This window comes from Chelonia mydas, chromosome 27 (assembly GCF_015237465.2).
Source record: "Chelonia mydas isolate rCheMyd1 chromosome 27, rCheMyd1.pri.v2, whole genome shotgun sequence".
Classification (NCBI taxonomy): Eukaryota; Metazoa; Chordata; order Testudines; family Cheloniidae; genus Chelonia; species Chelonia mydas.
The window spans coordinates 15,043,976-15,071,033 of NC_057860.1; the positions used below are offsets into that span (position 1 = coordinate 15,043,976).

The following is a 27,058-nucleotide window of genomic DNA, read 5'->3' on the forward strand; positions in this document are numbered from 1 at the left end:
CATGATGAGAGATCTTTGCTCTACAATGTATCTTAATTAAAATGATCTTTAGATAGGTTTTTTCCTCCAAAAGCATTTTATCAAAAAAATCTGATTTAAATTTTAAAAAATCCATTTTTTAAAAATCATTGATTTTTATCCACTGTGAGAGACCCAGACCAGTGGGGTGCAGGAGTCTGGTCAAAGGCAAATATACTGGCCACTGGATGGATAGTTTTCTGTTCCCGGAGGCTTCAGGAGGAAGGTCCCGCGGTGGGGATAAAGAAGGGCTTGGGAGGAGGCCATGGGGAAGTAGCCCAGGGAGTTGGAGCTGTAGCTCTCAGGCCGCTGATACAGGAGAGGTTGCAGACAGCTGCTATCCACAGGGTCCTGGGCTGGAACTCGGTGTAGAGGGCAGGACTGGGTCCCCCCCACTCTCTCTCTGACACAGGAGGAGTTGTCCTGTATGTGAGACACACCAGAGGGGAAGGTCTAATTTGGAAAGGGATCTGGCCTGTTCCCGACCCACTAGGTGGGACAACAGAGACTGCAGAGAATGTTCTCCTCCGTTTCCCCCATACTGGCCAGTGCTGAGGTTAGCTGGGTGAATGGCAGGTGTCACGGAGTCCCCGGGCGATGCTCTGGAACTGCTCCCCATGAAGCCAGGCAGGACTCTGGGGAAGTCTCCTTCCTGTGAGCAGCCTGTCTGCAGGACACACAGCTCACCCGCTTCCACCTTCCTGGGTCTGACCTCGGAGCATTCAGCCTCCTCTGCCCCTCCCTGCGCTTCCCACAGCCAGTCCGCCCAGGCGGGGTCCTGGGGAAGCCAGAGGGTCCTGCCCCCCAACTCCGCAGTCAGACGGGACTCTCAGCCAGCCAGTAAAACAGAGGTTTATTAGACGACAGGAACATGGTCTAACACAGAGCTTGTAGGTGCAGAGAACAGGACCCCTCAGCCGGGTCCATTTTGGGGGGCAGTGAGCCAGACAACCACGCCTGCCCTTCACTCCATGTCTTCAGCCAGCCCCCAACTGAAACTCTCTCCAGCCCCCCCTGCTCTGGGCTTTGTCCCTTTCCCGGGCCAGGAGGGCACCTGATTCCTTTGTTCTCCAACCCTTTAGCTCTCACCTCGCAGGGGGGAAGGGCCCAGGCCATCAGTTGCCAGAAAACAGGGTGTCCGCCCTTCTCTGTGTCCAGACCCCTGCACACACCTGCCCTCTAGGGCTCTGCAATGATCATACACCCTTATCCCCCCACCTAGATACTTAAGAACTGCCTAGGGGAAACTGAGGCACCCCCACACTATTCAGAGGAACCATTAAGAACAGTCCCACTTCCTCACAGCAGGTTTCAGCCTCCAGCAGAAGCCCCCAAACCGAGGGCTGCCCTGAACCTCTGACAGTGGGACATGGGGGGGGGGGATTGGTCCCCAGCTGGAGTGAGGCAGGGGCCGGGGCAAGATGAGCACAGTGGGGCATGGGGGGGGGGGAGGGCTGGTCCCGGCTGACTGGAGCAAGACAGGGACGGGGGCAAAAGCACAGCGGGGCGGGACCTTGGGCTGGTCCCTGGAGCGAGGGAGGTGCCGGGGGTAAACGGCAAGTGCAGCAGGCCTGGGGAGGGGTAAAGAGGATCCCCCGCCCCGACCCACATAGAGCAGGTGCCCCCCCCGCCCCGCCGAGCAGCGGGCAGGGCCCCCCCGGGGCGGCTGACAGCCCTGGCTTTGGCCCCGGGGCAGCCCGTCGCGCAGGGCAGGGCGGCTGCGCTCGGTGCCTGGCAAGCAGCCTGCGGGGGGCGGAGAGGAGCCGAGCCCCGAGCCGGCTGCGGAGAGGCGGAGCGGGCGGGCGGGGAGGACGAGCCCAGGGTCCGGGCTGCAGCAGAGGCGGGGCGCAGGGGTCCCCCGCGGCGCGTGGCCGGAGCCTGGCTCAGCCCGGTGCGGCCCCGGGGAGACGCTGCGGTGCGCGCGCGGGCCCGGGATCGGCGCGTGCGGCAGCGGGGGAGGCGAGCCCCGGGCTGAGCTGCGGGCACCGAGCGCTCCCCGCCGCCTCCAGCATGGGCTGCCGCCAGCTCTGCCTGCTGCTCGCCGCCTGCGCGGCCGCCCAGCCGCTGGACCCCCGCCGCTGCCCGCCACGTAAGTTCCGCGGCATCTGCCCGGCTCCGCAATGCGGGACGAGGCGCCGCCGCGGCCCCCCCAGCCCCGCCGCCAGCCCGGAGCAGCCCCCGGCTTCCCTGCCCTTCCCCAGCGCCCGGTACCCAGTGAGCTCCCCGCTCCCCCGCGGTGTAGACAGGGAAACTGAGGCACCGCGAGGGGAAGGGACTTTCCCAAGGTCACCTGGCCAGGTGGCGGCAAGGTCAGGAATAGACCCCCGGAGCCCTGAGCCCGAGCCCCAGGCTCCTTCCCACGCTGGGATCAATAGTTCTTGTGCCCTGGATCCAGCCCAGCCCGGCGGGTGCAGAGCGGCTGGGCCCACCCCATTGCAGCACCTGCCTGCGCTCACTGCAGTCCTGAGACCAGCAGCCGGAGACAGGCTCGTCCCCAGCTCCATCCCTGCGGAGCTGCCCTGGCCAGCCCAGAACCCCCAGCAGCCCACCTGCCCCTGAGTGTGCACAGCCCCTGCACCCTGTCCCCCTCCCCAAGTTACTTCTCCACTGGACCCTGGAGCAGCAGCTGCTGCTGCAAAAAGCATCCCTGGGAGCTGAAGGGCATGGGGGTATGTGGGTGCCCAGCTGGTGTCGTGCCCCCGGGTGCCCATGCAGAGCGATTTGGGCCCTGGCTGCGTCCAGGTGCTGTGACCCTCTCGGTGGAGCGTGGAGCCTGCTTGCGAGGTCATTGCCATGCTGGCTGGAGCGGGGCTGCAGGGGACACAGCGCAGCTGCCAGGGCCTCTGCTGGGAAAGAGGCTCCAGCAACGCGCCTTTGCTGTGGGTCAGGATGGGGGCGCTCAGGAATCCCCCCCAGGGCAGGATCCTGGGCCAGTCCCCCAGGAGACAGGGCGGCTGTGTTCTAGGGCAGGGCTGGGCTGAGCTGGCGTCTTCCTGACCTGCCGCTCTGGCACATGGGCCGGATTTTCTGAGCTGCTCAGCTCCTTGGCCAGGCGGCTGCAGGAGGCCGCAGGGTGCTGCGGAGGAGCACGTGGCCAGGGCTGGCCCCGGGTGCGGCTCTGGCACCTCAGCAGTCCTGTCCTGGCTTGGGGCTGCAGGATGAGCGCAGAGCCCCTTTGGGTTCCTCCCAGCTGTGGGCTGTGCCATGCTGCCAGTGCCCCCGCCCCCCTCAGGGGTTGTGCGGAGTCCTGCCCAGAGGCTCTGCTGATGCCTGGGATGCCGGCAGGTGATTGGAGGTCCCAGGTTTGCAGCTGGGGTGGGGGGCACAGCCCCTCTCCCATAGGGATGCCTGCTCTGCCATAGCCCAAGAGGCACTGGGGCGTCACTTGCCAGGTGTCCCCAGGGAGAGGCGCCCAGGGGCTGAGGTGCTGTGGGTGCCACAAGGAGTCTCTGCAGAACACAGTGGGGCTGGCTGGGGTTGCGCACCCTGGGCCCCTCACTGCACTGAAGTGACCTACCCCAGCTGCACTGGCTCCCCCCAGGACAGGAGGGTTAGATTCAGCTGGGCCCTGGGCCTGTCTGACTCCCTGGGCTCAGCTGGGGCAAGGTGGTGGCACAGAGAAGGGCTGGGTACCCGAGGGCAAGGTGCCTTGGTGAGAGGCCCTTTGCCCCTCTGATACCCTGGCTGTGAGGCTGAGGGGTCTGAGCACAGGACGGGGAGGTGGGGAATCCTGCATTCAGATTCTGGCTCCAGCACTGACACCCCCCATGTCATGGGGTGAGGGCCATGGTTCTGGACCCCCCCCTCCAAGCCTTTCGTGGGGGGGGCTGAATGAGGAGCCTCCATCTTTGCTGGGCACCACCCTGAGCCTGTGCAGGGCCCTGGGTAACTGCCCCGGCTGCTCTCCCACCTGTCTGTGCCCCAGCCCAGCCTGGCCCCTCCCCACAGCGAGAGGAGAGCGTGCAGTAGGGTCCTCAAAGTGCTGGAAAACGGGGGAGGTGAGCACAGCTCCTGCTGGCCCCCCTGAAGCCCCTTGCTCTGCCGGTGAGCTGTAGCCCAGGGCAGCTATCAGCTGGGGCGCAGGAGAGGGGGAGAAAGAGGCTTCCCCGGTGGGTGCCCTGTGGGATCCGGCCTGAGGCCAGCACATCATCCTGTGTGGGGAGCCTGCTGGGGCTGCCCCATCTGATACTAGGCAGGGGCTGCCTGGCCCCATCTGGAGCCTCCAAAAGGAGATTTGATTAACACCCTCCCAGCCCAGCCCTGGGCTCTCCCCTGCCTGTGCCCACCCAGCCCCCCGGCATCCCAGGCCTCACGAGTGCCCTGGGAGCGTGTTGGGTGCCCGACTGACACAGCAGAAACAGGGGGCTTCCATCCCTCCCCCCCAGGGTCTCCCCAGAAAGACCATGCAGCCGGTCGTGTGGCTGGTGCGGGCAGCCGCTGAGCTGCAGGGCGTCAGCTCTCTGCAGTGGGAGGGAAAAGGAGAGAGCGAGTGAGAGCAGAGGGAAGCCCGGCTGCTCCAGGGAGCCCAGCCGAGCCGAGCCACCCGGAGCCCTGTTTGGGGCAGACTCTTCCTGATCATTTGTTGTGCAGGCAGCAATGGTCAAGGTCTCTGGGGCAGGGCCCAGGGGCCACGCTCTCTAGCACCAAATGTCCCCAGGTTAGGCACCATCCTGCCCTGCCAGCTGCTGCGGGATCATGGCCAGTGTCACCGCTCCCCACAGCTGGGCTTTCCCCTCCTGCATTTGGCACAGCCTCCCCCTGCCGGGTCCAGGTGCCTGGGAACAGCCAGCCTTTAGAGCTCACTGGGAAATCACAGCGAGAACGTGGCAGGGGCAGTGTTCCCTGGGGCATCGCAGCCCTGATGGCTCTGGGGTAGCAGCAGGGGCTAGGAGGAGGGATGCACAAATGCAGAGTAATCCATAGGCGTACCCCTGGTTCCCTGTATAACAGATCGATCACTCACCGGTGCGGCGCCTCCTGCTGGTCGTCCAGGAATTAGCTCCATTCCAGGCTCCAGAGCATCTCCTGCTGGTCGGTGTCTCACCTGCCACAGCCCCCCCATGTCCCTCCCAGACCCCAATGCCCTTTACCTCAGGGTTCTGCCCCAGCAGTATCCCTCGCTCTGGGTCTCCCCTTCCAGGGGAACCCCCAACCCTCTACACCCACCCTGCCTCAGTGGCTACTGCCAGTCATCATCTAGCCCCCGTTCTCTGGGGCAGACTGCAGTGTAATGGCCACTCATCACTGGCAAGGGGGTAGGACCCACTGCCTCTGCCCAGCCCCGGTACCTCTTTAGGCCTTAAACAAGGCCTCAGCCTGGGGAGTTGCCAGGCTGGAGCTCCCCGGCTCCTCTTGCCCTTCCGCAGCCCTGCTCTGCATCAGGTACCCTCTGTTCCCAGGCAGCCAGGTCCTTCTCCCTCCAGGGCTAGAGAGAGACTCTGACCCAGCTCCTCCCTGAGCCCTTCTTATCAGGGCCAGCTGTGGCCTCATCAGGTGTGGCCCCAGCTGAGGCACTTCCCCAGTCAGCCTCCCTTTTCTCCCCGGAGCGGGGTAACTGCCCTGCTACACCCTGCGAGGCCGGATTCCCACCGACGCCCTGCCCCCTCGGGCCTCGAGCGCCTCCATCTCCAGGGCTTTACAACGGGCCGTTCTGAGCTGTGGGGGCCTGTGGCTGGACTCGTGGGCCTGTGGGTGCTGCACGGGTGGGTGAAGGGGTTTGCATGGCATGACACAAGGACCTGAAAGGGCTGGGGATGCTGGTGAACTGGGGGGGCTAGATGGGTTGGGCGCATCGCACAGGCTCAGCCCCCAGGTCCCACAGGGTGGGGGAGGGAGCCTGGCCCACAAGCTCTGCTCTGACCCTGCACACACACTAACTGCGTGGCCATAGGGGGCATTGGGGGGAGCCATCGGGTTACCTCTCCCCGCCCGGGTGGCATCTCAGCTACTCACCTGCGACGGACAGCTGCTGGGGACGCAGAGACTGAGCCGCTCCAGTCTCAAGCTGTCCTGTGGCCAGCGTCAAAGGAGTTAATGGGCCCCATTGAGTCCCTCATGTCCAAGGGTCCAGCCCTGCCCCCAGTGGCAGACTCCGAGGCCAAGGGCTGAGGAAGGGGTGGGGGTCCCAAGGAAGGACCATGCCTTGTTGCTGCCCAGCCAGGGGGACAGACAGAGGGGGACAGTCCCAGCGGCTGCAGGGCTCCGGCAGCGCCTTTGTCAGCTGGGGAGAGGTAGCAGGGCCAGGGCTGGAGCTGGGCCAGGCTGGGCAAAGTGGCTTTAACGCAGCTTCTTCCCTGCAGTGCAGTGTTACGATGAGCTGGTTGCTCCCCTTTACTCCTCGTCCATCGGTGCCTCCTCCCGCTACAGCATCTTCTACTCGTCCAGCTTCGCCCGGCTGCACAGTGAGTCCTGCCTGCCCGGGCCCGGGGAGAGCTGGGCCCAGCGAGCCTGCCCCAGCCACTGGGCAATCGCTGGAGACCCCACAAAGCAGTGGCCTGGGTGCACATGGTGCTGGCGAAGGAGGGAGGGTCCCCACATACCCCAGAGCAGCGCCTGGGCGGAGCGGGGAGGTTAGTAGGGTTCCTAGGGGATCCCCCTGTCCGTGATGCCCCGGGGTCCCCGTCGGGTGGTGCGAGGCCCTGAGGCAGCTTGGAGAGCGTTTACCCTGCTGCCCTCGGGCAGCTCTGGCCCCATGTCTGAGCTGAGCAGGGAGCGGAAAGGCCAGAGCTGCGAGTGGCACCGGGGCTAACCATGCCCCCTGGGACAGGCAGCAGCGGCTGGTCTCCAGACCCCAGTGACAAGCAGCCCTGGCTCCAGATCGACCTGATGCAGAAGCACAAGATCAACGCGGTGGCCACGCAGGGGACGTACAACACGTACGACTGGGTGACACGTTACATCGTGCTCTACGGGGACCACCCCAGCAGCTGGAAGCCCTTCTTCCAGCTAGGGAGTAACTGGGTAAGGAGCCACTGGTGCTACATCCGGGGGGGCTCCCATCAGTGCCGTGCCTGGCTCCAGAGCCCCCCTGTCTGCACACGGCTCTGCGGGCCTGGGACAAAAGTCTATGAAATCATGCCAGTCCAAACGAGGCAGTGGGACCTGCCGACTTTTCTGCCCCATGAGAAAAGAACGAGAGGACAGTCGCTGACAGGGGGACATTCAAAACTGATCCAAGGGGAAACTCTCCCACCCGTTGGCCTGTGGAACTCCACACCACAGGACGGCGGTGAGGCCAAGAACTCAATAAGGCTGGAAGGGGGGCTGGCCAGTTCTATGGCTAGCAAGGGCCTCCAGAGTTACCGCACGTGGTAACAAACGTGGGAGGGAGCGTCACCCCTCCTGCCCCAGGCTGATCACTGCCTCGGCTGATCTGAGACCAGGCCAAGAGCTAGCGTGGGGGCAGATCCTCCTTCCTCTGAGGGGCTGGTGCTGGGCCCGGTCCGAGAAAGGCCACTGGCCGAGGCAGGCCTCAGGTCGGCTCCAGCCTCAGCTGGCCCGGGGGAGCGTGGTCACCCCGGGTGGGAAGGGGCTGGTGGGGGGCCCCGTCACCCCAGGGAGGGGGCCTGGGCGCGCTGGGCGGGCTGTGCTGACAGGGGCTGTTTCTCCGCCAGACGTTCTTTGGGAACGTGAACGAGAGCGGGGTGGTGCGCCACGACCTGCACTACCCCATCCTGGCTCGCTACGTCCGCATCATCCCCACGGCCTGGAACCCGCGAGGCAAGATCGGCCTGCGTCTGGGCCTCTACGGCTGCCCCTACCGTGAGTGAGCGGGGCTCCTGGCACCAGGCCGCTGGGGCCGGCAGGGCAGGGGGAGGCCGGCTGCTGCTGCGGTGCGGGGGGCTTGGGGGTTTCCTAGAGAGCGAAAAGGCTCTGAGCAATGGGCCTGGCTTGGCTGGGCACTGTGTGGCACAGAGCCCTGGGGCCCCAGGCCCCGCTCAGCCCATCGGGTCTCAGGTGATTTGGGGCCCATACGGCTCCCCAGGAATTCAGCTCTGACCCCCCCAAGTCTTTCCCCAACACCTCACTGCCCCCAGCCCTCTCCACTGAGCCTGGGGACCTGTTCCCCTTCCTCCCCCTGGCTGCCCCAAGGCTCCTGTCCCAGCTCTGCCCATCCCCTCCTCTCCTGCCCCACTCAGGACAGTTTCAATTTCTTTTTTTATTTGGAAACAAATCTGGTCACCAAAACACAAAAACAGCCCTGGGGAGCTGTAGACAGGGGCCATCCCAGGGCGGCCCTCGTGCCCCAGGGTGGGCCTGCAGGCTTCTGACCTCAGTTTCCCCAAAATAATTCACCGTTACCAGTGTCTTCTAAACAATCTTCCCCCCTTTCGGGGACTAATCTACTCAGATCTATCAGCTCCCCTTTGGCTTCAGGGCTTCCCAGCCCTTCTGGGTAGCTGGGTGCCCCCAGTCCTGGCCCCCTGGCTTGGAGACTCTCCCTCAGTTTGGGGGGTGCACAGCCCTCCTTCCTGGGGCTGGTCCAGGCTGAGCTCTCTCCTCCACAGCTCTCTCCTTGACTGGGCTGGAGTCACCTGACCACCTTGACCCTGCCCAGGGCGGTCTAATCACCCCAAAACCAGCTGGGGGAGCCTTGCCCCACCCCTTTTCCAAGGCTCCTGGGCCCCCAAAGGAACAATGGCCTGGGTTTTCCCTATACCTCCCCCTCAGATACCAACTCTTCCCTGGCCCATCTTCCTCTCCCCCGTTGTCTGCTTTCCGTTATTCTAGACGCCTGGAAGAGGGTAACTGGCCCCTCAAGTGACCTTAAAGGGCCACTGCTTGTTATGGAACCCAGAAACCTCCTTGCTTGCTGGCAGTTCTGGATCTTTGGGCCAGGACTCCCGGCTTACAGCCCAGGAGCTAGCCCTTCAATTGGTACGGATCACGAACTGTTTAATCAACAGCCGATCACTGAGACGAATACACAGCCCCAGCCCACAGCCTCTGCTCCGATTTGGTCCTGTGGATTGGTCTAGCCATGGGAATGCTCCTCAGCACTGTTAAATGTTTTACCCATTGGGAGCTGCAGGTTAGAATCCCCAGGCATTACTCCAGCTCCGACATAAAGGAAAATCCTACAGACAGGAGGAAATCAAATAGTGGTTGAAATAATGACTATGGCATGAAACTCAGGACCCTGCGCTCCTTCCTGCATGGAGCGTCTGACACCACCTGGATAACCTGGCCAGTGACTCATGAAACTGCAGTACAGACCTGAAACAATTAGAAAACCAAACACCTGGTAGATGTTTGCAAACAGGCACCCCCGAGACAACTGGGAAGTCTTGTCTTACCTGGGTCGTGCGTTCCAGTCAACGAGAGACCGTCCGAGTCCAGGCTAGCGGGTTTGCTCTGCAATTAGCATGGCCCCTGGAACACCCGGGAGCTGGGGTTGGGTCAGCCCATGCGATTCGAGGGAATGTTAAATGGGCTAGTTCCTGAGTCCTTGGGCTGGCATTACGCTTGCCAGCTGCCTGGATTTCCAGTGGGCCACGTTTGTCTGGACTCTGTTCCAGTCTGGAGCTTATTTCGATTCTTAGGCCTCTCAGCTGCTCCCCTGACAGGCCGGGGCTGGATTCTGCTAGGTGGGAATGCAGGGCCAGGGCTGTGAACTGCGGCTGGCACAGCGCCCCCACGACCAGCCTCGCCCCTATGGCTTGTGGCCAAGGAGCCTGTTCTCTGCAGGGTTGGGCCCTGGCTCTGGCTCTCTGCAGGGAGATTAGGGGCCAGGCAGAGGGGTGTGAGCAGGTTTGGCCAGTGCCCCAGGTGACGTTGGGTCTTGTCCTCCAGGGTCTGACGTGCTGTACTTCGACGGGGACGATGCCATCTCCTACCGCTTCCGTGGCAAAACTGTCCGCACTGTCCAGGACGTCTTCGCCTTCAGCTTCAGGACGATGGAGCAGGACGGGCTGCTGATGCACGGCGAGGGCTCCCAGGGGGACTACGTCACCGTGGAGCTGAAACAGGCCCAGCTCGTGCTGCATATCAGCTTAGGTGAGCCTGGGCCTGGCCAGGGTGCTATGGGGCTGCTCAGTGCTGCAGGGGCACTGGGGATGGTGGGGCTTGGACAGGGGATGGGGGTTAGGAAGAGCTGCACAGTATGGGGGGCAGATTGACAGGGGCTGCTCTGTACTCTGGGGGGGGCATTGTTGGGGGTTTGGGTGGCAAGACGGGGGCCAGCAGGGTCTGGTCTGTACTGGGGGAGGATTGGGGCCATGGGCGTGGGCAATGGGATGGGGCTGGTCCGTACTGGGGGAGAACTGGGGCCTTGGGCCGTGGGATGGGGGTTGGCTGGGGCTGGTCCATATTGGGCGGAACTGGAGCTTTGGGGGTTGGGCAGCAGGAGAGGTGTCGGCTGGGGCTGGCCCGTACTAGGGGCAGGATTGTGGCCATTGGGGGCGGGCATTGGGATGGGGGTTGGCTGGGGCCGGTCCCTAGTGGGGTAGGATTGGGGCTGACCCATACTGGGGCAGAACTGGGGCCTTGGGCAGTGGGATGGTGGTCAGCCTGGGCCGGTCCATACTGGGAGTAAGATTGGGACCATGGGGGGTGCGCAGTGGGATGGGGGTCGGCAGGGGCTGGTCTGTACTGGGGCAGAACTGGGGCCTTGGGAGTTGGGCAGTGGGATGGGGGTCAGCAGGGGCTGGTCCGTACTGCGGTAGGATTGGGGCCATGGGGGGCAGGCAGTGGGATCGGGATCAGCAGGGGCTGGCCCGTACTGGGGGGAGGATTGGGGCCATGGGGGTTGGGCTGTAGGATGGGGGCTGGCTGGGGCCGATCCGTACCTCGTAGAGGGGTTGGGATGACCCCTGAGCGGCACAGGGCAGGCCTGGGGCCCCTCCCTGTCAGTCGGGTGACTGGCCGCCCTCCCCAGGCAGCAGCCCGCTGCACTCCAGCCAGGGGCACACGACGGTGACGGTGGGCAGCCTCCTTGACGACCAGCACTGGCATTCGCTGCGCATTGACCGCCAAGGTCACCACGTCAACCTGAGCCTGGACGGGGAGGTCAAACGCTTCCGCTGCAACGGGGACTTCCAGCAGCTGGACCTGGACACCGAGGTAGAGCCTGTCCCGTCCCAGCGGGGCCGGCCGGGGGCACCGCTGCCCAGCTGGGGTGGCAGGGGCAGGACGGGGGGCCTGCTCCTTGGGGCGGCCCGGCTGGACACTGTGTTGGAGGGGAATGCCCAGTGCAGCTCTGCCCGGGCTCCCAGCCCTCTCCCAGGAGCAGCTGCTGCGGGGACGGAAGCGGCCCATCACATTGCTGTGCTGAGAACCACCGGCAGCGGGGCCCAGTGGCCTCCGGCTGCGCCCGTGTGATGCCTTCTGAGCGGGACCAGGGGCTAAGCCAGCGGCAGCTCACAGCCAGGCCCCTCCCTGCCCCCTGTGGGGCTTTGCTCTGTGCTGGAGGGGGCTAGCGGGGGATACCCCCGTCCCTGGGAGCCCAGAGGGATGCATCCCAGCCCCACTGGTGCTGAGCTCCACGTCGTTCCTCTCCCTGATGGGTAGGGGGCATGTCCCATCCGCACTGGGGCAGCGGTGCCCCAGACTGCTGGGGCTCAGCCCAATCCCGCTGGCTCCCCACAGCTGTTCTTCGGCGGCGTGATCAATCAGAAGAATCGGAGCCTGGTCTATCGACAGAACTTCCGGGGATGCATGGAGAACATCTTCTTCAACTGGGTCAACATCGCCGACCTGGCCCGCAGGAGAGCGCCCAACATCCGCTTTGAGGTGTGGGGTGCGGGCAGCCCGGGAGGGGTGGGGAAGCCCAGGGAAAGGGTGGGGGGCCCTGGGGAGTGCACATGGGGTCCTTTTGGCCTTGGCAGATGCTGTCCCAGGCACTCTGTGAGGCAGGCATCTCTGGCTGCCAGGATGAAGCTCAGTGACCCAAGCCCAGCCGTGGGGCTAGGATTGCAGCTGGCCATGGGCCAGGAACTGGCTGCTCCAGCCCTCACTCATCCAGCCCAGATCGATAGCGCGAGGTCGTTCTGGGCCTGGGGCCACCGGCTGCTGTCACCAGGCGACGGGTGCAAGCTCAGAGCGGGGGCCTCAGCTGCGGCTGCCTCATGGGTTCGGCTCTGGTGGCTACAGGCTCGAGTTCAGCAGAGCTCTCGCTGCCTGGTTTGGATCTAGAGCTCATAGGAACACATGAAACCAGAGGCAAGTAACAGCCAATCACAGGAACAAGGTCCACTGTCTCTTATCAGTGTAATGCAAGTTACTATCACAGTTAGGAGTGTCACGCAGCTCGGTCTATCCCGGCACCAGTGATAGCTACAGACACAGTCACATCCTCCCAGACAGTGTTCGGGGGTAGAGGGATGGTCCCTGCTGGATCCTCCCAGAGGAAGCTCAATTTTCCCACTCTGGGCACCCCCCTTTTGTAATGTGATTCTGCCTACACCTTCATGGACATGCGCAGAATGTAAGTGTCACCCCTCTTTTTCCTTATCAGTCTGGTGTCCCCATGGCACTTCAGGCCCCCGATTTCCATAGGTCGTGTAGGTCTCTTTATTCTCATTAGCACTGACACACAGCCTGCATTCTGTGGTTAAGAACTAAGAACGCCCAGACAGGGTCAGACCAAAGGTCCATCTAGCCCAGTGTCCTGTCTGCCAGGTGCCCCAGAGGGAGAGAACAGAACAGGGAATCATCAAGTGATCCATCCCCTGTCGCCCGTTCCCAGCTTCTGGCAAACAGAACATGTTAAGACACATGTTAGAGACAGATGTGTCTCTGCTGCATGTCACGGCGTCCCCCGGTGATGCTCTGGAACTGCTCCCCACGAAGCCAGGCAGGACTCTGGGGCAGTCGCCTTTCTGTGAGCAGCCTGTCTGCACGACACACAGCTCACCCGGCTTCCACCTTCCTGGGTCTGACCTCGGAGCATTCAGCCTCCTCTGCCCCTCCGTGCGCCTCCCACAACGAGTCCGCCCAGGCGGGGTCCTGGGGAAGCCAGAGGGTCCTGCCCCCCAACTTTGCAATCAGACGGGACTCTCAGCCAGCCAGTAAAACAGAAGGTTTATTAGACGACAGGAACATGGTCTAACACAGAGCTTGTAGGTGCAGAGAACAGGACCCCTCAGCTGGGTCCATTTTGGGGGGCAGTGAGCCAGACAACCACGTCTGCACTTCACTCCATGTCCCAGCCATCCCCAAACTGAAACTCCCTCCAGCCCCTCCTCCTCTGGGCTTTGTTCCTTTCCTGGGCCAGGAGGTCACCTGGTTCCTTTGTTCTCCAGCCCTTTAGCTCTCACCTTGCAGGGGGGAAGGGCCCAGGCCATCAGTTGCCAGGAAACAGGGTGTCGGCCATTCTCTGTGTCCAGACCCCTGCACACACCTGCCCTCTAGGGCTCTGCAACGATCATACACCCTTCTCCCACCCCCTAGAGACTTAAGAACTGCCTAGGGGAAACTGAGGCACCCCCACACCAGTCAGAGGAAACATTAAGAACAGTCCCACTTCGTCACAACCGCACAAATGAATAATCAACTAAAATCACTGGCTACACTCAGGAGATGGGCCCCAGACTGAAATGCTCCCCAGCGGCACTGGCGGGAGGGTCCTGCCAGGCAGCCCAGCCATAGGGATGTGCCTCAATTCCTGCTCTGCCACCCCTGCCCCTCCTGCCCCCTCGTGTTACCCATGTATGATGGAGATCAGAGGGCAGCCAGAGGCCGAGTGGCTCTTGGGAACCAGCCCAATGTAGCTGCAGGTCATTTGCTGCCTGGTCAGCTGGGTGTTTACAGGATTCTTCGCAATCCTCCTGATGCCCCAAATCCAAGACGGGCCAAGGGGGCAGCGGTGCCCCCTGGGGAAGGGGGTATTGCATGTGGGCCCAAGGGAGGCCTCCTGCCTGACCCCGCAGTGCCCTGGCCTTGGACCCCTCGGAGCCTGCCCTGGGCCATGGGCTTCCCAGTTGTGTGGGAGTCGATGCTGTCACCCTGGCAACCCCATGCACAGCCCGGTGCCCTAGGCAGCACCAACCCCTCAGCGGGAGGTTCGAAGGGTTCCTCTCTGCGCCCGGCCTGGAGCTGGCAGCAGCCTGCTCAGGCCAGGGCTGCCCCGGGAGCATCACCTCCCACCCATCAGCCAGGGGAGCCTCTGCCGCAACCCCGCCTCCCCCACCCCACCCCACCCCACAAGTGCAGCTCCCTGGCTAGGGCTCTGGGATGGAGAGACCCAGCTGGTCCCCTGCCCACCAGCTGGGGGCATTAGCGGCCAGCCCTGACTGGCTCAGGCTATTGAGGCTCCAGGCCCAGCTGTGATCCCTGAGAGCCCCAGGGCAGGGCCCACATGAATGGGCCTGGGCTGTAACTGCCCCACTCGCGCCCCGGGCAGCAAGAGGGGAAGCAGCAGTGCCAGGGGGCTGGGGGCTCACCAGCTCTCGTGTGGTTATTTCCAGGGCCACGTCAGCCACTACTGCCAGGACCAGCCCTACATGCCCATCACCTTCGCTGGCATCAACAACTACCTGCAGGTGCCAGGCATCCCGCGCCGGAACCGCCTATCCGTCAGCTTCAAGTTCCGCTCCTGGGACACGGTGGGGCTGCTGCTCTACACCAGCTTCGCCGAGCAGCTGGGCTCCCTGGAGATGGTGCTGAGCAATGGCCAGGTCAACGTCTCCATTGCCCAGCCCGGCCGCAAGAAGCTGGAGTTCGCTGCAGGTTCTTAGCTTCCCAGGCTGGTCTGACCTGCTGCCCAGCGCAGCCCCTGGGACCCTCCCCCCTGCCCCCGTTAGCTCCCAGAGCAGAGCGTGAAGGAAAACAGCCAGGCTTGGATTAGAAATGGCCAGTGCTGGAGAATCCTCCATGGCCCCGGTGCCTTGTTCCAATGGTTAATTACTCCCACGTTAACACTGCACACCCTTAAGTTTGTCTAGCCTCCACTTCCAGCCATGGCCCCGTGTCGGACCGTGCTCTGCCAGACTGAAGAGCCTGTTCCCAGATATCAGTTCCCATCTCGGCACTTACAGGCTGGGATCCCGTCCCCCCTTCCCCTTCTCTCGACCAAAGCGGGGGCTGGGGGAGGAGGAGCTGGGGGGATGGCAGGGCCTGTCTCCCCATGGCCACTTGCTGGGGGTCTCAGGCCCCGGCGTTGAATCGTCCCGCCAAGGGGGTGCAGGAGGTGATGGGAACCAGCAGCCCGTGGGCCCACGCGCACCCCCTCTCCCCCCATCCAGGGTACCGGCTGAATGACGGCTTCTGGCACATGGTGGAGCTGGTGGCGCGGGACGGCTCGGCCGTGATCACCATCGACGACAACGACGGGGCTGAGTTCCGGGTGGCCCACCCCTTCCAGCTGCGGACCGGGACCCAGTACTTCTTCGGAGGTGGGTGGCCCAGGCCGGGGGGGCAGCTGGGGGGGCAGGTGGCAGGCAGCACTCACCCCACCCCACCCCTGTCTGTGTTCCAGGCTGCCCCAAACCTGCCGCCATCACCGGCTGCCTGTCGAACCAAACGGCCTTCCACGGCTGCCTGCAGACCCTCAGCGTCGATGCCCAGCCCGTGGAGCTGGACCTGCTGAGGCAGGAGCGGCTGGGGAAATTCTCCAACGTGTTCTTCAACATGTGCAGCATCACCGACAGGTACGCGCCCGCCGGCCGGCCTGACCCACGCCAGCAGCCGGGCTGCGTCTGCGCTGGGGGTTTGCCCACGTCCAGCTACGGCTGCCCCAGAGCAAACCGGGGGGGAGGGGCATGGGCTTGTCCTCCGTGCCTAGGGCTGGGCCTGGAGGGAGCCGAGTTCGAGCCTCTGCCCTGCCGCCAGCTTTCAGCCACCCCCTTTCTGCTTTCTTCAGCGTGAGCCGGTCGGGGCGGGACTGTGTCTGCGCAGTGCCCGGCCTGACGGGGGGGCCGCGATCTCAGCCGCCATCCGTGCAGTGCTGCGGCCATTGATGACAGCTCAGAGCACAATTTGCCCTTGGGGCAGAGCCATCAGGTTTGAGGCAGGGTCTGGCTCTGCTGGGGCAGAGGGCGGGTTTGCCTGGGCAGCTCTGCCGATGGCTGCACACCCTGTTCTCCCCGGTGTCCATGCCCCCGGCCATCCTCAGCTGCATCTGTCCCCACCAGGTGCACCCCCAACCTGTGTGAGCACGGCGGCCGCTGCCTGCAGTCCTGGGATGACTTCACCTGTGTCTGCGACCTGACGGGATACAAGGGAGAGACCTGCCACAAATGTGAGCTCCGGCCCAGCCAGGGGGACGGGAGGGCTGAGGGCGGGTTCCCGGCCCCAGCTCAACCCAGCCTCCTGCTTTGCCTGTTCCAGCTCTTTACAAAGAGTCGTGTGACGCCTATCGGCTCAGTGGAAAAACGTCTGGGAACTTCACCATCGACCCTGACGGCAGTGGGCCCCTCAAACCCTTCACCGTCTACTGCGACATCCGAGGTAGCCGGGTGGGGAAGGAGAGATGCCAAAGACTCTGGCAGGGCCTGGGAAATGGGGCCTTTCCCATCTGGGGGGCGCTGGCTCTGACCCAGCCCCAGGGTGGGGGCCTGGCTGGCTCAGGGAGGCAGAGAATGGGACATGGGTTCTTTCCCCTCTAGGGGGCGCCAGCTCCCATCTGGCCCCAGGACAGTGGGATGGGCTGGCTCAGGGGGCAGGGACTGGGGCACGGGGCCTTTCCCCTCTAGGGGGTGCCAGCTCTGACTCAGCCCCAGGCAGTGGAGACCACATGCAGCACCTGTGTGGTGGGGTCTCAGCCCAGTTCCTGGAGGGCCGGTGACGGTGTCCATTCCAGAACCGGGCCCAAGAGTGACTGGCCCCTGCCTGCAGAGGGGCCCTCGGCGCGGCCAGGGCTGAGGCCCATTGGTAAGGAAGGGGGTTGGACCTTGTCATGGTGCCCCCATTTCCCCCTGCCCCTGAGTGATGCAGGAGAAAGCCAGAGGGAGGGGCTGGGGTGGAGGGGCCAGGGGCTCCCAGGCTGTTCCCTCGCTGACTCTGTCCTTTCTCCCCGCGCGTTGCCCCCAGAGGATCGGGCCTGGACCATTGTCCGGCACAACCGGCACTATGCCACGCGGGTGAGGGGCTCCAGTCTGGACCGGCCCTTCCTGGGCGTGGTGGAGTACTGGAACGCCTCGTGGGCGGAGGTGGAGGCCCTGGCCAATGGCTCCGAATACTGCGAACAGCACCTGGAATTCTCCTGCTACAGCTCCCGCCTGCTCAACACGCCCTGTGAGTGCCACGGGGCGCTGCCCTGCCCCTGGCGGAGAAGGAAATGGGGGGGCGCTGCCCTGCCCCTGGCGGGGAGGGAAATGGGGGGGTGCTGCCCTGCCCCTGGCAATGGGGGCTGGGGGGGCGCTGCCCTGCCCCTGGCGGGGAGGGAAATGGGGGGGTGCTGCCCTGCCCCTGGCAATGGGGGCTGGGGGGGCTCTGCCCCACCTCTGGGAGTGGGGAGTAATGGGGTGTGCTGCCCTGCCCCTGGCAGAGGGGAGTGGGGGGGGCACTGCCCCACCCTGGCAATGGGGGCTGAGGGGGCACTGCCCCATCCCTGGCAATGGGAGGTAATGGGGGGGTGCTGCCCTGCCCCTGGGAGTGCGGGGTGCTGCGGGGGCACTGGCTTGCCCCAGCAGTGGGGAGGGGAGGGTCATGGGGTGAATCTCACGGTCTCTGCCCACCCACTCTGCACCTCCCGCCTGGGCAGGTGCAGCCTGGCCCCCTGGGCTGCTCTCTGTCCGGTTGCAGAGGTTGATGCTCCCCCAGGGCGGGGCTCACTCCCCCAGCCCCTTAGCCCAGCTCAGCCCTCCCCCCACCGGCAGGCTGCTCCCCCTTCCCCCCGCCTCACCCATGGCTCTGTCCCCTCCTCCAGCCGGGCTGCCCTTCAGCTTCTGGATGGGCCGCCACGACCAGCGCCATTACTACTGGGGGGGCTCCCCGCCGGGCGTCCAGCGCTGCGCCTGCGGCCTGGACAAGAACTGCGCTGACCCCAAGTTCTTCTGCAACTGTGACGCCGACCACGCCCAGTGGTGAGCCCCTGGGGGGGCTGGAGCATGGGCTGGCTCTGAGGCACTCGTGGGGGCAGTACAGGGCGGTGGTGGGGTGCCTGGGGAGGGGGGGCCTGAGGTGATGGGGCACCGCAGGGTGTGGGGGGGCCTGTGGAGTGGGGCGGTGCAGGATGGCCAGCGGGGTGGGGGGTGAGTAGGCAGCGGTAGTGGGGGGCAACTGAGTGGGGGCGGAGCAGGCCGGGGCAGTGGGAAGCAGCCAGCTGGGGGTGGGCAAGAGGGGCAGGGGTTATGGAGCAGGCTGGGGCAGTGGGGGGCGAAGCGGGGGGGGGCAGCGGGATGCAGCCGGCTGGGGGTGGCAAAGGGGGGCAGGGGCGTGGAGCAGGGGGAGCAGTTGGGGGTGGACAATGGGGGCGGAGAGGCGGGGCAGTGGCAGGCAGCCAGCTGGGGGTGGGCAAGAGGGGCAGGGGTTATGGAGCAGGCTGGGGCAGTGGGGGGCAGAGCAGGGGGGGCAGCGGGGTGCAGCCGGCTGGGGGTGGCAAAGGGGGGCAGGGGCGTGGAGCAGGGGGGGCTCCTGTCCCTCTCTGATCCCTGCTCCTTTGCCCCGGCTCCGGCTCCAGGAGGACGGACAAGGGGCTGCTGAACTTCGTGGACCACCTGCCCGTCACCCAGGTCGTGGTGGGAGACACCAACCGCTCCCAGTCCGAGGCCCAGTTCCTGCTGGGGCCGCTGCGCTGCCATGGAGACCGTGAGTGCCCGGCGGGGCGGGGGGCACGGCTGGGGCCCTCTGTCCTGCGGGGGAGGCGCTGGGCCCAGGTCACCCCCTTGCTGGCTCTGCGGGGCCCGGGTCTCACCCTGCCCTGGTCTCTTTCAGGGAACACCTGGAACACCGTCTCCTTCAACAAAGGCGCCTCCCTCCTCTTCCCCACCTTCCTGGCCAACCAGAGCCTGGACATTTCCTTCTACTTCCGAACCACCGCCCTGTCCGGGGTCTTCCTGGAGAACTGGGGCTGCAGGAACTACATCCGCATCGAGCTCAACAGTAGGGGCTGGGCGCGGGGCCGGGGAGTCGCTACGGGATCTTCCAGAACTTGGCTGGAGTAGTGAGGGGGCTGTGGGTCGGGATTGCGGGGCACCGGCAGGGCTGACAGAGGGTGACCGGGTGGGGTCTGGGGCTGGGATTGCAGGGGCTGTGGGTCGGGATTGCGGGGCACCGGCAGGGCTGTCAGAGGGTGACCGGGTGGGGTCCGGGGCTGGGATTGCAGGGGCTGTGGGTCGGGATTGCGGGGCACCGGCAGGGCTGTCAGAGGGTGACCGGGTGGGGTCCGGGGCTGGGATTGCAGGGGCTGCGGGTCGGGATTGAGGGGCACCGGCAGGGCTGACAGAGGGTGACCGGGTGGGGTCCGGGGCTGGGATTGCAGGGGCTGCGGGTCGGGATTGAGGGGCACCGGCAGGGCTGACAGAGGGTGACCGGGTGGGGTCCGGGGCTGGGATTGCAGGGGCTGCGGGTCGGGATTGAGGGGCACCGGCAGGGCTGACAGAGGGTGACCGGGTGGGGTCTGGGGCTGGGATTGCAGGGGCTGTGGGTCGGGATTGAGGGGCACCGGCAGGGCTGACAGAGGGTGACCGGGTGGGGTCCGGGGCTGGGATTGCAGGGGCTGTGGGTCGGGATTGCGGGGCACCGGCAGGGCTGTCAGAGGGTGACCGGGTGGGGTCCGGGGCTGGGATTGCAGGGGCTGCGGGTCGGGATTGAGGGGCACCGGCAGGGCTGACAGAGGGTGACCGGGTGGGGTCCGGGGCTGGGATTGCAGGGGCACCGGCAGGACTGTCAGAGAGTGATGAGGTGGGTGGCGAAACTGGGATTGCAGGGGCTGCGGGTTGGGATTGAGGGTCACCGGCAGGGCTGACAGAGGGTGACCGGGTGGGGTCCGGGGCTGGGATTGCAGGGGCTGTGGGTCGGGATTGCGGGGCACCGGCAGGACTGTCAGAGAGTGATGAGGTGGGTGGCGAAACTGGGATTGCAGGGGCTGCGGGTTGGGATTGAGGGGAACCGGCAGAGCCGTTGCAGGGTGACAAGCGGGGGCCAGGGCTGGGATTGCAGGGGCTTTGGGCAGGACTTCGGGGGGCCGGGAGCCCCCGAGAGCTGATCTCCCCTGCTTCCCCAGCCACCAGAGATGTGGTGTTCGCGTACGACATTGGGAATGGGGACGAGAACCTGACGGTGAGATCCCCCGTCCCCTTCAGCGATGACGAGTGGCACCAGGTGAAGGCCGAGATCAACGTGAAGCTGGCGCGGCTGCGAGTGGACAAGCTGCCCTGGGTGGTGCGGCTGGCCCCGCCCCAGAGCTACGTCCGGCTGGAGTTCGACAGGCCCCTCTACGTCGGTGAGCGAAGGGCAGAGCCTGGGGCCCCTTCCCCAGCCCAACAGCAAATACGGGATGCTCCAGCTCCTCTCCTTAGAGACTGGGGCTGCCCTGAACCCAGGAGTCCTGCAGCTGGCACGGCAGGTTTAGCGCCAGGCTAAGGGCCTCCCTGGGCTGCCCTGGCTGCATTGCTCCTTAGCCAATGGGTGGGGATGTCCTGGCATTAAAGAGCGCTCTGCTCAGATCTGTAACCAGCCCCAGGCCAGGGCCCCATTAGTGTGCCAGGCCCTTGCCCCCCTTTCTGCAAGGGGGAGCCCTGCAGCTGTGAGAGGAGCCCTCGGGTTCCCCCACCGCCCAGCAGAGCCCCTCACCCTATCCGATCCCTCAGCCTCATCTCCCTGGAGCTCTGGCAACTTCCCTCAGTCATTGCCGGGTCTGTCTGAGCGCAGCAGCCCAGCCCAGTCCCCCGCTTGCCCCTGGCCCGGGGAGATGGTGACCCAGGGGGAGCGGTGCATCGCCAGAGGGGAACCAGAGTCACTGGGCTTTTCAGACAAGAATTACCCACCCAGCTTTCTGCACACCCTGGGCTCCTAACATCCCCCCATGAGTCCCCATGGACCTCCCTTCATTCCCCCCCTAGGTTCTGTACCCCCTTTCCATGCCCCTCTGCAGCCAGGTCCCCCTTTCCCCCCCCCCATGTCAGGGCCTCTGGGTGTCTCCTTTTTCTCTCCCCAAAGTACCTTGCTCCCCTCTGGTTTGGAAGCAACGAGCACAGGCTGGTGCCCCCGCATGGAGCTACTCTCAGTAGGCCGTGAGCAATGGGGCCGGGCCGGGCCTGGCCTCCCCTCCTGGCCGAGCACCGCCCTGGGGCCAGGGGATTGCTAGGGGTTAACCGTGTGGCACCCAGCTGTTTGCGGTTTTGTTTGATTTGATCCCCAGAGAGCTGCAAGGTGTGTGACCCTGCGGCTGTGCTAGGCAGCTGGCAGGGGCGCCATGCATCCCCCTGGGCCCCCTTTTCCCAGAATCCCCCAGGTTCTGACCGTTCCAATGGAGAATGTTCCCTGGGCGCTGGGAACTGCTCAGATGCGGCGTTCAAACGTTACAACGGTACAGACAGAAACACAAGCCAGCCCCAGAGCCCACATTCCCTCAGCACTTAGAATCTCCGGGTGGGAAGGGACCTCAGGAGTCATCTAGTCCAACCCCCTGCTCAAAGCAGGACCAATCCCCAATTTTTGCCCCAGATCCCTAAATGGCCCCCTCAGGGATTGAACTCACAACCCTGGGTTTAGCAGGCCAATGCTCAAACCACTTCTTCAGTCTCAGTGCAGCACTGGCTAGTGGTGAGAGCGGGGGGTTGGGAGCCAGGACTCTTGGGGTCTCTGCTTAGCTCTGTTACTGACTCCCTCTGTGATGTTGGGCACGTCCCTTCGTCTCTCCGTGCCTCAGTTTCCCCGTCAGGTGAGACTCGGGGCCTCTCCTGGGGGCTGGGGTGTTCCCTGGCTCTGAGCCCTGAGCAGGGATGCTAGCGAAGGGTGAAGGTCAATTTCCCTGGGGGAGTCGGTGCTTTGGGGCTCTGCCGAGCCTCCCTTGGGGCCACTGAACCCGTGACCTCGGGGTCGACCGTCCAACCCAGCCTGGCAGCGCAGGGCCCATGGTGGGGGCAGCCGTGGCTCATCCCAGGCGTGACGCGCTCTGTCCCGCGGGCCAGGCTCGGCCGAGCACCGGCTGCGCCCCTTCCTGGGCTGCCTGCGGGCACTGCGCATGAACGGGCGGACGCTGAACCTGGAGGGCAAGGCCAATGAGACGGCGGGCGTGCGGGTGAACTGCACCGGCTACTGCCAGGACCCGCGGGTGCCCTGCCAGAACAGCGGGCTCTGCGTGGAGCGCTACAGCCACTACACCTGCAACTGCAGCCTCTCCGCCTTCGACGGGCCCTTCTGCAACCGCGGTGAGTGCCACCACCCGCCCAGAGGCCAGGGTGAGGGGTGGAGCACGCGGGGTCAGAGCCGCCCGCCCAGAGGCCGGGTGAGGGGTGGGGCGCGCGGGGTCAGAGCCGCCCGCCCAGAGGCCGGGGTGAGGGGTGGGGCGCGCGGGGTCAGAGCCGCCCGCCCAGAGGCCGGGGTGAGGGGTGGGGCGCGCGGGGTCAGAGCCGCCCGCCCAGAGGCCGGGGTGAGGGGTGGGGCGCGCGGGGTCAGAGCCGCCCGCCCAGAGGCCGGGGTGAGGTGTGGGGCGCGCGGGGTCAGAGCCGCCCGCCCAGAGGCCGGGGTGAGGGGTGGGGCGCGCGGGGTCAGAGCTGCCCGCCCAGAGGCCGGGGTGAGGGGTGGGGCGTGCGGGGTCAGAGCAGCCTGCCCAGAGGCCCGGGTGAGTGGAGCTGTATCGAGGTTCCTGTATCACAGGCCCAGAGGGCCAGCAGTGGGGCAGGCTGTGCTCCCTGGGGTGATCCCTGGGGACGTGGGGGGGCCCCAGAGGGATCCTGTATCCAAGGGTGCTGGGGGCAAGGGGGGAGTTGTGGGGCACGTAGCTGCCCCCCACCTCAGGCCAGGCCCCCTCACTCCCTCCGTGCCCCCCACGCAGACATTGGCGCCTACTTCGAGCCGGGCACCTGGGTTCGCTACAACATCCTGCCGGCCGAGCTCTCGGCCGCCCGCGAGTTCGCCAGCATCCTGAGCCAGCCGCTGCCGGGCTACAACCTGACCAGCGAGGAGCTCAGCTTCAGCTTCCGCACCGGCACCGCGCCCGCCGTCCTGCTCTACGTCAGCTCCTTCCGCAGGGACTACCTGGCCGTGCTCATCCGGGAGGACGGTGAGAGCCCGGGGACCTCAGGCCGGAGCCAGGGCCCCCCCACACCCTGCCCGCTTGGGGCCGGAGCCAGGGCCCCCCCACGCCCTGCCCGCTTGGGGCCGGAGCCAGGGCCCCCCCACGCCCTGCCCGCTTGGGGCCGGAACCAGGGCCTCACCACGCCCTGCCCGCTTGGGGCCGGAGCCAGGGCCCCCCACACCCTGCCCGCTTGGGGCCGGAGCCAGGGCCCCCCCACACCCTGCCTGCCCGGGGCTGGAGCCAGGGCCACTTCCCCCCACAACCTCAGACTGGCGTCGCCCCCTCCCCACCTTCCCGGGGTCTTGGCCCAGAGCTGACGCCCCCTCCCTGTCAGGGATCCTCAGGCCCCGGTGCCTTACAGGGGGTCTAACCGTGGAGCCGGCCCCTCCCCGCGCTGGGTTCTGGGTCGCTCCCAGCTGGCCCCTGCTCATCGCTCTGGGCCTTGCCTCGGCAGGGAGCCTGCAGCTGCGTTACCAGCTGGGCACCAGCCCCTACGTCTTTCCGCTGACCACCACGCCCGTGACGGACGGGAGACCCCATCGCATCAACATCACCCGCGTCAACCGCACACTCTACACCCAGGTACCGCCGGGCGGGGCCGCGGGCTGGGGCAGGCCTGCCCGGCAGGGACCCGCTCCAGGGGCCGCGGAGGCAGGGGGGAGGTGGGCGCCAGGCAGGGTTGCCGTGGTCGGGGGGGACATGAGACTTTCTGGCCGGTGCTGAGTGGCTGGACCCCAGATTGGCTCCCGCGAGGACGTGCTGAGCGGACGCAGTGAAGCTGCCGGGTCGGTGGCTGAACGGGTTTGGGGGGCAGCAGGCTCGGGGGGGCTGACCAGGCCTCTCACTCTCACCCCAGGTGGACTATTTCCCCGTCACGGAACAGCAGTTCTCCTTGTTCGTGGACAGGAAGCTGGACTCGCCCAAGAACCTATACCTTGGGCGCGTGATGGGTAAGCAGGGCCCTGGGGACCTGCCTGCCCCCCCCCGGGGAACTGCCTGTCCTCCTCCACCGCCCCCAGGAAACTGCCCTGCCCCCTCTGCCCCCCGTTGGGAACTGCCCTGCTCCTTGGCAGCTCAGGGCCCCTGGCTGTGGCCACCTTGGACAGACTGGGAACCATTCACCCACCCCCGGCTCGTGGAAGCTAAAACCCCTAACCAGCCTTATGGGCCAAGGTAGCCTGCTCCCCCTCCCCACTGGGGGAGACTCCTGGCCCCTCCCAGCTCTGCCCCAGTTAACCCCCTTCTGTCCGTGGTTCTGCAGAGACAGGCGTGATTGACCCCGAGATCCAGAAGTACAACACGCCCGGCTTCTCGGGCTGCCTGTCGGGGGTGAAGTTCAACAGCATCCTGCCCCTCAAAGCCATCTTCCGCCCCAGCGGCAGGCTGGTGCCCTACAACATCAAGGGGGAGCTGGTGGAGTCCAACTGCGGCTCCATGCCCCTCAGCATCCTGGACATCCCTCCCGAAATGGACCCCTGGTACATGGGCACAGGTAGGGAGGACTTGTGCCAACCCTGCCCATCAGCACTGGGTTCTAGCCCCTGCTCTGGGAGAGGAGGGGGGTTTGAGTGGGTTAGAGGGAGCCAGGACTCCTGGGTTCTAGTCCCTGCTCTGGGAGAGGAGGGGGGTTTGAGTGGGTTAGAGGGAGCCAGGACTCCTGGGTTCTAGTCCCTGCTCTGGGAGAGGAGGGGGGTTTGAGTGGGTTAGAGGGAGCCAGGACTCCTGGGTTCTAGTCCCAGCTCTGGGAGAGGAGCGGGGTCTTAGTTGGTTAGAGCAGGGGGTGGGGAGCCAGGACTCCTGGGTTCTAGTCCCAGCTCTGGGAGAGGAGCGGGGTCTTAGTTGGTTAGAGCAGGGGGTGGGGAGCCAGGACTCCTGGGTTCTGCCCTGCAGCACTGGGGGGAGCTGTTCTTGCCGGGCAGCCCGGCACCAGCCCCAGCCAGCAGCACAGCAGCGGGAGGGCTGGGGGCAGGTCCGTGGCTGCAGCATCCTGGCCCCACCACCTCCCCCTGGGTGTGTGTGGGCTGGGGGGGCGGGCCTGTGCCATGCACCACATATCAGCCTAGCAAAGGCAGTGACCCCCAAAGAGCCTGTCCCTGCCCCATCTGCCCACTCTCCTGAGGCTGATCCCGTGGCCCTGCCCCCCCGGCTGACCCCCCTGACCCCCCCCAGCTGACCCCCTGGCCTTGTGTCTCTTGCAGAGTTCCCCCACGTGCACGATGACGGCTGGATCGGGATCGTCACCGGCTGTAAGTGACTTGGCCGCGCGTTGGATCAGCCGGCAGCAGGGCTGGGTTCTCTCTGCCGGCCGCCGAGGGCACCCGCTCTCATGCCAAGGGGCTGCCCGCAGGGGTGGCTCGGGGGAGCGGGGCAGGTGAGAGGAGGACTTGGTTCTGGTTGCACGGGGCTGGGCCCATAGCTGAGCCGGGGGAGGTCGCTGGCCCAGCCGCGCGCGCGTGGGGATCTGGGCTCCAGGGCCCAGCCTGGCTCGGGTGCCCCGCCATGCTGCGGCAGGAGAGAGGGCTCAGGCCGCGGCTGCAGGAGGGAGACGCACTCACGGCTGTTTTCCTCCTTCCCCGTAGTTGTGACCTTCTTGCTGCTGCTCCTGGCCGGGCTGCTGCTGCTGCTGTATCTCCACCACCACCGCTACAAGGGCTCGTACCACACGAACGAGCCCAAGGCCGTCCAGGACTACCACGGCCCCAGCAAGCCCCTGGTCCCACACAAGGACCAGAACCTGCCCCAGATCCTGGAGGAGGCGAAAGGCGAATAGCCACCGGCTGCGGGGGAAGGAAGGGGTTAATGCCTCTGGCGCTGGCACCTCCTGCTCGGTGCTGGGAGGGGAACGAGCGCTGCCGGACCAAAGGGGCCAAGCAACCCAGGACTGCCAGAACCCAGCTTCCGGCTGGGGCGTCTGCTCCTTCCCCTCCCGCTGCACCTCCCCTGCCCACGCCGCTCCGAGAGCTGCCTGGGGCCGAGCACCGTCTAGCCTGGGAGCCCCACGGGCAGGGCCCACGTCTTCCTCCTGGAATCACGCCGAGCCGAGCGCTGGCGCGGTAACAACCCCCCTGCCCTGCGCACCGAGCGGAAGGTAGGGGCCACGCAGAATAACCCCCCGCCCCGGTGCCCCTGGAACCAGCTGCTGCAATCTCTCCTGCCCCCCCACGGACAGGACGTCAGCCCCGGGGGGTGATACGGGCCTACCCCGAGACGCCATCTCCGCCCAGGCCTGGGCAGTGAGGCACGTATGGGGGCTGCCAACCCACCGCCCCCATAAACTCCACCGCCGCTTCCCCTTGGAGGAGACGCGGTTGTGCCAAGAGAACCTGGGTGGGGCAGCCTGGCCTTCCGCGGGGCCGGCTGGCGATGCTAGCAGCTAGATTTCCCGCTTGTTTGCTTGCTTAGCAAAAGCCATGAAGTGACCCATGCACTATAGAGCACTGGAACACGGCCAGCGAGCGTGTTCTGCGCCCCGGCCACGGTCTGCAACGGCACTCGCTCGTGCACGCCCCCTCCCCCCGCACTTCGCTGCTCTCGTACAACCAGGTAAAGATCTTTGGAGTCTTTCTACCATTTCTGTTGCTGACCAGTCGATGACACACACTTCGTCTTTTTATTCTGTTTGTATAAAAAACAAAAAGCAACCAGGGCGGCTGCTCCGGCTGAGTGGGTCCTGGGGCACAGGCCAGCGGGTGCTACGTCTCTCCCAGAGGGTCAAGCCCTGCTGAGAGCAGCCGGCCCCGGGACCGCTCCAGTTCACGCGCTGGGCAGCCATGCATGGAGTGACCCAAAGGCCTGGCGTTGCCGGGCGTTTTATTTGTTACAGCTGTTTTGTTGACTGACACATGATGATGTGCAAATAAAGGCAGACTGACAGAGTGCAACACCCCCGGCCCCGGCTTTGCTTGTGCAGCGGGAGAA

At 65.5% G+C, this 27,058-nt stretch overlaps 1 protein-coding gene across 2 annotated transcripts; it reads left to right on the plus strand.

Moving 5' to 3' along the window:
* Positions 1–1,886: 1,886 nt before the first annotated feature.
* On the plus strand, positions 1,887–27,021 carry CNTNAP1 (contactin associated protein 1). 2 transcript variants are annotated; one of them, XM_037887088.2, is made up of 24 exons: positions 1,887–2,107; positions 6,318–6,419; positions 6,785–6,978; positions 7,632–7,779; positions 9,811–10,014; positions 10,895–11,079; positions 11,605–11,748; positions 14,424–14,685; positions 15,201–15,350; positions 15,434–15,605; positions 16,089–16,195; positions 16,285–16,404; positions 16,987–17,190; positions 17,825–17,981; positions 18,578–18,705; positions 18,832–18,999; positions 20,123–20,341; positions 22,032–22,271; positions 22,898–23,125; positions 23,595–23,722; positions 23,997–24,090; positions 24,402–24,632; positions 25,339–25,386; positions 25,720–27,021. In XM_037887088.2, exons 1-24 carry the CDS (start codon positions 2,029–2,031, stop codon positions 25,908–25,910), a joined length of 3,903 nt encoding a protein of 1,300 aa, XP_037743016.1. In that variant the 5' UTR covers positions 1,887–2,028; the 3' UTR covers positions 25,911–27,021. The 2 variants fall into 2 exon arrangements, with proteins under 2 accessions (XP_037743016.1, XP_043392602.1); XM_043536667.1 differs by lacking the exon at positions 1,887–2,107 and adding an exon at positions 5,565–5,720.
* Positions 27,022–27,058: the final 37 nt, after the last annotated feature.

Coding starts and splice junctions, on each gene's coding strand:
- CNTNAP1 (XM_037887088.2), top strand. CDS start 2,029: ATGGGCTGCCGCCAGCTCTGCCTGCTGCTCGCCGCCTGCGCGGCCGCC. Junction 6,420..6,784: donor CAGCTTCGCCCGGCTGCACA/GTGAGTCCTGCC, acceptor CCCCTGGGACAG/GCAGCAGCGGCTGGTCTCCA. Junction 15,606..16,088: donor ATGTGCAGCATCACCGACAG/GTACGCGCCCGC, acceptor TGTCCCCACCAG/GTGCACCCCCAACCTGTGTG.